General features: G+C 51.1%; 1 protein-coding gene across 1 annotated transcript; it reads right to left on the reverse strand.

The window, feature by feature from the left end:
* Positions 1-5,020: 5,020 nt before the first annotated feature.
* Positions 5,021-7,429, reverse strand: THBD (thrombomodulin). The gene has a single exon (XM_032859318.1). It carries the CDS (start codon positions 7,328-7,330, stop codon positions 5,627-5,629), a length of 1,704 nt encoding a protein of 567 aa, XP_032715209.1. The 5' UTR covers positions 7,331-7,429; the 3' UTR covers positions 5,021-5,626.
* Positions 7,430-8,741: the final 1,312 nt, after the last annotated feature.

Below are 8,741 nucleotides of genomic sequence, written 5' to 3' on the forward strand. Positions count from 1 at the left end.
TTTTAATGTGTGTCAATTATATTGTGATTTTTTTTCCTTAAAAAAAAAAAAAAAAGAGTCAAAGTAAAATGCACTATCCACCATGTGGGCCTAGACTGCTCCTCCTTGCACTCATGGTCCTAACGGCCAGAACTTTCCAGGCTCACAGATTTTATTCTTTAGGCCCCTAATCAGTGATCAAACACCACTTAGATCCTTAGGAGCTTAGGTCTCCTTTCTCCCCACAAAGAAAGAGGAAGATGAGCAAATGTGCACATATTTTTCTGATGGAGAGTTCCCCAAGTCCCCACCCTTTAAGAGACGATGCTGCCTTTCCTGAGACACAGGTGGCAGCTGACCCTGTTTTGGGGGGGTGCGCCCATGTGTGGCAGGGGCAGGAAACTCAGTCACAGCAGAGTCTGTGACTCCCCTGGGGGCATTTAGGTGTCCACCCCCACCAGCCCCCTTGCACTGCCCCAGTGAGGCAGATGGTTGACAAAGCTTAGAGATTTGCCCAAAGTCACCCGTCAAGAGTGTGGGCAGCTGGGGCCTCTAATCGTTTTCAACTGATGATTCCTTTCTCTTCTGCCAGTTCCTCTTTGGTGTTGCTACACTTGAGGGCCCCTTGGGGAAGTTAGGGTGAGGGTGTGGGTAGTGCTGCCTTTCCTACAGCCCCAGGGACTGCCTGGGATGGAGCCAGTTTTTTCTTTCTCTTTTGGGTCCTGAGAAAGCAAGCAGGGTACTTTGGGGTTTATTTTCTCCTTCTCTGTGGCCTACCCAGGAGCACACTGGAGGGGATCTCTGCAGCCCTATGCTTTGATGGGCTTTATGAGCAGGGAGAAGAGAACTTGGTTGCAGGATTTTACGGCTCCCTGGAGCTGCTTCTCACCCTGTTCAAACATCTCCCTCCTTAAGGATCCCCCAGATCCCACCAGAATGCTCCCTCAAGGGTGGACAGCATCTCTTCCAAGTGACTGCACCTTGTCTGCAAAGAATACTTTCTACTTCCCATACATCTCGGATTTGTTCTCAAGACAACTGAGATCGCAACTTAATCATTTGTTTTTATCCATGGATGCATCCATTTACTTATGACACATTTGCTAACATTTATTGGGTATCTGCTGTGTGCCCAAACCTGTGCTAACTCACCTCATCTAATGCTCATGGAAACCCTCTGGGGTGGCACTTGGCAGCAGCCCACTTTATAGCCTTACAGGGACTGCATGGTACCCATGGTTATGTGATCACCCGGTGTCAGGCTGGGATTCAAATCCAGGTGTATATGACACCCAAACCCCTTGTTAGTCCTGCTGGATGCTTACAAGGGAAACCATCCAGGTGTCTGCCCATGGGGACATGTGAATAAGCCTAGAAGTGGCTGTTACCTTCTCAAGCAATTTCAGTACAGAAATTGAACACCAGTGTGCTCTTGTTAAAACTCTTTGACTGGCACACTTGCTTCTGTGATAGAATTCACCCTTGATAAGCTAACCTGGAGTACCCTCTCCCTTACACTCTTACCTCTCCGTGCTACCTCTCCAGCTCCATCTTGGCCACCTTCCCCTTATTCGCCATGCTTCATGCCCTCTGGCAAGACTCTTCCCTGCACAGGGCCTTTGCACAAGCTGTTCCTTTACCCAGACTGCTTTCTTCTTCACTCTGCATTTGATTAACCCTTGTCCCTCCTTGTCTAGTGTTAAGGGTCAGCTCATCAGAGACACCTTCTTAACTCCTGCAACCTAAATTCCACTGACCTATTGTGCTGAGCTTCTCCTCCCCAGCTCCTACTGCTGTGTCTAAGTTCAATACAGTTTGGGGGCATTTATTTGTTTTATATCTGTCTCCCCCACCAGAGTGTAAGCTTCTCAAGGTAGAGGGTTGCTACCATGCCTATCACTAAACCAGGCACAGAGTACATGCTCAATAAATATTTGCTGAAGTAGTCCAACAAAAGGAGCTAGATCTGAGGAGGGGACAGATGCCATTTAGCTCACAAAATCAAGTTCTGACTTGTCCACAAGTATGAGCTTGACCTTCTTCCCCAGGCTCTGCAAGCTGTGGATTGTCATCAGCAAACACGTACCACGTACCGAGATTTGGAATTCTCCCTCAGACCTGGATATCCCATAATGTGAACAGAAAAGGAGACCATGCAAATTGACCCACAGCCCCTGTTTCACAAGGTTTACTCTGATTCTAAATTCTGGGCGACCGTTCCTATAGCCGACTGATTTGTTTATGTGATCCTGGCATCTTTCTCAGAGTGGGGCTACGGTTTCCGGTTGTTTTGAGAATCCCAAGTTTAAAGGAGGTCTATAAGCAGGGATGTTTAACTTCCCATAAGACAGGGAATGAGGAGGGTGTGGAGGGACTGGGCTCCCCCCTCCCACCAGTGCTCTGGGGTCCAAGATGACCCAGTAAGGGTTTTCAACTCTGAATCTTAAAAGTGTGTTTTGGTCTTCTTATATCCCTTAAGAAAATTCCCCTCCTTTGGATTTTAGAGAAACCCTAAAGCAATGAGCCCTAGTTAGTCATTCATAAGCTACTTGGAAGCAGATACTTTTGAAAAATGAAGTCCGGGGCGCATGGGTGGCTCAGTCATTAAGTGTCTGCCTTCGGCTTGAGTCCTGATCCTGGGGTCCTGGAATCGAGTCCCTGCTCAGCAGGAAGCCTGCTTCTCCCTCTCCAACTCCCCCTGCTTGTGTTCCCTCTTTCGCTGTCTCTCTCTTTCTCTCTCTGTGTCAAATAAATAAATAAAATATTTTTTAAAAAAAGAAAAGAAAAGAAAAATGAAGTCCAGTAGTAAGGACAAATCTATAAGCTACCGCTCTCTCCTCTAGACCCCCAGCACAATTTATGTATGCCTGCTTTGCTGACACATATCAACTTTTTCCTTCACATGTACCTACTACTGACTTTGGTTTTCTGCTAGTCTGCCAAACTCCTAAAGGCAACATTGCTCAACTTAGGATCCTGGGAGATCCTATGTGCTATGCATAGTGGCCACACCCCCACACACCTCAAGGCTGTCAGCTTCATCCAGGATGGATACAGAATCTCCAGCTGTATCTTTGCAACAGTAAGCAGAGTTAAGAGAAATTCAGCATTATCCAGATGTATAATAAATATTTGACTATTTAATCAAACTCAGTTGTCTTCCAACTTCTGCTTTATGAAAATTTTCAGAGCACTGTATATAAAATTCAGGCTGTGCCACACTCCGAGGAAAAGGGCCCCAGGAAATATTTGTCTTACAAAACACAGTATTTCTAATCTCCAACAGAAAAAAGAATGATTTAATACTGCATGAGACCTTGGTATGTGGAAATGATTCTTTGAATTCGAGCCACAGACTGAGACCCTTCGTGACTGTTGTATTTGTATATCTCAGAGGGTAGATAATGCCAGACCATTCACAGGAAGGACACACAGCTGGGATTCTAGAAATGCCCCCAAGAACTGTTTCTTTAACTCACCCCAACAAATAATCCTATAATGTGTTTCAAAACACATAGACACAAGTCTTATGTATGAAGTTGTTATGGTTACAGAAGGAAACATAAACATTTGTGCACACAGACGTAACATGAAGTCCTTCTACAGTGAAAACAATCTTCTCTGGAAAGATCTTTGAAAGTCAGAGATGGTGCCATGAGCAGATGGAGTTAGTGATGGGGTGTGGAGCTGCCTTTCCAGGTTCCTTCCAACATTTCATTTTTTTGTGAGCCCTGTTTAATGACATAAAATGAGGGGGCTGGGGAAGGGTAGGGGAACAGACACAAAACTCAGGAGCACTTTGTTATTTGTTTATTTTCTACATGTGATGTCATAAGCAAGAGTTTTGCCTGTGTTCTAGTTTATCTCCAATAAATAAATATGTACAAATGTGCTGAGTTTACAAAATAGAGGAAAACTTTTGTTTTACAAAAGATACACTTCTATGATACATTTTTTCCCATACAGTGAAACACAATTCATTCCTAGCTTAGTTGAACCAACAACCCTGTGTAGCAATGTCTAAAGGTGTGTACCTAGTCTTTTCTATCAGAAAGCAAATCTATAAATTGAAAATTCCTCAGTTTCTTGAGAATATAGGCCCGGACTGGCCTGCTGCTTATTACTGATCTATATTTAATGTATTCCAGAAATTTGGAAGCTGTCTGAAACAGTTCTTCTCAAGCTATATTGGGTAGACCCCTGCAGATCTTGTTAAAATATGGATTCCTGTGCAGCTGGAGCTTCTGCATTTCTAGCCAGCCTCCAGGAGCAGCTCTCCCTTCTTGTCCAGGGATCCTGTTCTAAGTGGCCAGGGTTAGAAGGCCCCTTTAAAGTGGGAGAAATTCCCAAGGGCCTGATCAAGGTGAGGCCCTAATTGGGCAACCTCCAGGCTTCATCCCCGAATTCCCAAATCCCTTTTGTTTTGGAGCACACATTACAAAAAGAGTAAGATTCAAAATGATAACGCATGAATTGTGCAGCTTAGAACTTTCTTAAACTCTCTCCTGGGAAGAAATTCATTCCCCTCTTAATCGAGCAATAATGAGAACATTTTCAACATTGTCAAAAATAACCAGTAATAACAACAACAACAGTTATAATAGTGGGAAAAAAAACTGGCATAAGAAGCTTAACAACAATAAAGATCTTTCAGTTCAAATGAAAATGACAACAATAAAACCCAGGCTCATTGTTTAAAAAATAAAAATAAAAAAACTCCTTGGGTTGAATTTCTGTGACAGTCTGGTAACATTAGTTCAATGAATGCCCTCACATCTTAACTTTTGTTAAAATGATATTACTCTGGAAGCCTGAAATTTCGGAATAAATTAGCAAGCCTGGTTCAAGAGCAAATAAATTCCAACCAACCTTGACTGTAGTGTTTTTGATTCTGCTTCATACAGACATTTTGCCAAGGTAGACATGGAAAGACAGAAGGAGGGTGACCAGGTAGGGAGACTCTGGGTAGGCTGGCTGAACTCCAGGGAGGGGAAAATTGGGAGGAATAACAAAGGGAACGGGGGGGGGGGGGGGGGGGGGGGCTTGGCTTCAGCAATGTGAGAGTGCTGGGAACACCACCAAGATGGTTTAACTCCCACCTGAAGAGTAGAAATATATAAATATACAGATAGGGAAGGGGAAGTGAAGAAGGGAGGGAAGAAGGGAGGGATACAAAGCGGGTACTGAAGATATACAGGTGGGGGGGAAAGGAAAAACAAAGGAAAAAAATCATCCTAAATACTTAAAAAAAATAAATATCTTGGTCATTATCCACACCTTGATTACACTCACTAGTCCACGGGATTGCAAGTCTGACCCAAAGGCTGCCAGCCAAGGAGGCTCCCCCCTCCTGTGCCCCTTGGCGAGGTCCTGGGACACTCTGCAGTCTGCATCTTCACTATAAATTGCCATCTATGCCTAGTTGTTTGATGATGTCATGGAAGTGGCTGGGGCGCATACTCCTTCCAACCCCCACTCCCGAGCCAAGTGTGGAATCAGCAAAAGAAGGGGGATAGAATCTTCTCCAGTTCTGATGGACAGCTAAAGTGCTTTGGATTAGGTGCCCAGGGAGTAAGGCTGGGGGAGGGGGAGAGACACAGGAGGGAGGGAAGTCCCACCCCACAGCAGGGGACAGGAAAGAGGCCTCTCAGAGTTTCTGAGGCATCTGCTCGGTTCGAACGTGCTGGAGCACCACCTCTTTAGCCGGGGAACCACACTTGTACTCCAGCTCCGCCCTCGTGGCACCTTGCTTCTTGCGCAGGTGGCACAGGAGCGCCAAAAACGCCACCACCAGAGACAGGCTGGCGATGGAGATGCCGATGAGCACTCCAGAATGCAAGGGACCTACAGGTGAGGGGCTCAAGGTGGCACCGGGAGTCGGGCTGACCGGGGGCTCCCCAGAACCGCCGTCACCGTCACCATCAGTGTTCACCTTGGTGGGGTCACAGTCAGGCCCACAGACGCACTCGTAGGTGCCTGGGAGGTTGCGGCAGGCCCCGGGGCAGTCTCCATTTTCGCACTCATCGATGTCTGTGCACATGAAACCGTCGTCCAGGATGTAGCCTTCAGGGCACTGGCAGGAAGTTGGGCTGTTGGGATCGCAGTCTGCTGGGCATGCAGTCTGGTTACAGAACATTAGGCACCTGTGTGGGTCGTGAGGGCTGGGTGCAAAGCCCTCAGCGCAGATGCAGCGATAGTCTGTCTGGCCCACAGGCTGGCACTGGTACTCGCACTTACTCCCTAAGCACGGGTCCACTGACTCCACGCAGTCGTTGTTCACCAGCTCGAAGCCAGGGTTGCACTGGCATTCGAAGGCGCCCCGCGTATTAACGCATCGCTGCGGGCACGGACTGGGCACCTGGATACAGTCGTCCACGTCCTCGCACCCGTGCTTGTCGGCAGCCAGCCGGTAGCCGGTCTCGCACATGCACGAGTAAGAGCCGGGCACATAGCTGTTGGTAATGCAATAGTGCTCGCAGAGTTTATGGCAAGGGTGATCCGCTTGTGCGGCGCAGGAGCGCCCGTCAGCCTCTAGGTAGGCGTCAGCAGGGCAGAAGCAGTGCGACGTCTCAGCGCTCCTGTTGCAAGTGTGCTGGCAGCCGCCTTTCTCGACGCTGCAGTCCCAGGCGCCCTGGTCATCCCGGCCCCAGCGTGCCTCGGCCTCTCCTGGCGGCGCCGCGCACTCCAGCTCCACTCCGAAGGGCGCTATAGAGGCAGAGCTACCCGCGGGTAGCGCCTGGAAGTCCGCGCTAGTGGCCCCGAACGGAGTGGTATAGGTAATCGTTACACCCGCGGCCGCCACGGCGCCAGAGTCCACAAGCAGGGGCCTGCAGGAGGCTGCAAAGTGGAACTCGCAGAGGAAACCATCAGCTTCTACAGTGCACTGCTGCTCCTCCCAGGCTGGCTCGCCGGGTGCTAGGGCCCCAGATTCTGAGACTGCGACGCACAGGGGGCCGCAGAGAGGCACTGGGTCAACGTGGAACCGCGCCCACCTGCTGTAGCTGGTGCGGTTGTCGCCGGTAACCCACTGGAAGCCGCGCAAGGGCCCGACTTGCCCTGGGTCGCTGCAACCGGACTGGAGCTGCAGGCCGATCCAGAGGCGCGGGCTGTCGCCGCTGTCGCCGCTCAGTAGCAAGGAGATGACATCAGCCGCCACTGAGGAGCGCACAGTCATCAGGTGGCCCCCCAACCCTTCGCAGGCCTGGCTGGCGGCGAAGAAAGTCGCGGGGCCCCGGAAAAGCTCGAAGCAGTCGTGCTCGACGCACTGGCTGCCGCGTGGCTGAGGCTCTGGGGACGTGGGGAGCCCCAGACCGGCGGGGGCCAGCACACCGAGGAGCAGGACCCGGAGCATGCTGTCCCAGCACGCCGATGGCAGGCGCGGGGGAGAGGGCAAACGCCGCGACAGGGCCCGAACTCGGAGGGGACTGAGAAGCGCAGGGCGCCGCCGGCGATAGCCGCTTGAGTTGGTCCCAGCCCAGACGTGTCCAGCCGCGGCGCTCAGTGCTGGCGAAGCAGCCTCTGACATGCCGGCCGGCCCGGGCGGGGGTTTATAAGTGCGCGGCCCTCCCTCCTGGACGTTCGGGAAAAGGAAGGAAGTGCCTGGTGGGAAGGGCTGATGCTGCATTCTCGGATTACTGGGTTCTCCGGACGCCTTGTGCCCGCCCTCGCGCCTGGGATCACCTCGCCGGGATGAGTAAACCCGGCCGGGGCGCTGGGAGGTCCCCAGGCAGGACCGCCAGGCGCAGGCGCCGCGGGAAGACAGCACCTCTGTCAGCAAGACAATGTCCTCCCCCGCCACTAGGGCCCTCAGGCTCGCGGTCGTAAAGGGGGCTTAATACTCAGCCCCTCTTAATCTCTCGGTCCTCTTTCTTTTTCTTATAAAAGAATGTTACCACCGATTTCAAGGGAAGTCTGGATTGCGGAACTCTGTGGAGACCAGAGAGGAGGGCTTTGAATGAGCTGCGGGGAGGTAGTGCCCACGACCGGTCCGGCTCTAGGGGGAGGTACTCGACAAGAAGAAGATTTGGGGAGGGGGTGCCAAGGGCGTGGGCTTCCCTCAAAGAAGCAGTGGCGGTGAAAGAACTGGACCCCGCCCCGAGCCCTGGCGCCTAAAGCAGGAGACACGGGTGCGCTCGGCCCCAGAGGACAAAGGGTGTGGCTGGCGCGATGATGGGGGAAGGAGGAAGAACTGGCCTAACACTGGCGAGCTCCGCGCACAATCAGGGACCCACGGGTCCCTGAGCAATAGGCGAATTCTTGCAGAGCCCTGTAGGAGCGGGCGTGTTGGGGAGCGCGCTAGCCTGTTCGGTCTGTTTTTATCCAGCTTCACAGAGGGATAGGCCATCTCACACCCCAAAAGGGGCGCACGGGAGCCCTCGCGGGCTCCAAGCGAATCTGGCTTGGGACGGTTAAGGAATTTTGCATTTGGCTGAGAGATCAGAGTGATATAAAGGTGCAACGTAATGCCACTCGCGTTGCAGAAGGGCGGTCCTCCGGACGGACAGGGTGGGGACAGCTGCGACGAGGAGATGGGAATCTGTCACTTTCGCGACCTTTTGCGCTTATTCACTTACCAAGAATGTGTGTGTGTGGGGGGGGGGGGCGTGTCCAAAACATAAGGGAGGAAAAAAAAAACATAAGGGAGGGACAAACTTTTTTTTTTTTTTTTAATCGTGCGCCACCTCTCCGCTACGGTCACTCACAACCACACACCAGAGGGCGGCGCTGTTGAACTCTAAACAAAGCCCCCAAAGTTGGAGAGC

The sequence above is a fragment of the Lontra canadensis genome, unplaced genomic scaffold, assembly GCF_010015895.1.
Source record: "Lontra canadensis isolate GAN:19392208 unplaced genomic scaffold, GSC_riverotter_1.0 scaffold16, whole genome shotgun sequence".
NCBI classification, from domain to species: Eukaryota; Metazoa; Chordata; class Mammalia; order Carnivora; family Mustelidae; genus Lontra; species Lontra canadensis.

Excerpts from the sequence above, each read along its gene's own strand:
- THBD (XM_032859318.1), bottom strand. The coding sequence starts at position 7,330 with ATGCTCCGGGTCCTGCTCCTCGGTGTGCTGGCCCCCGCCGGTCTGGGG.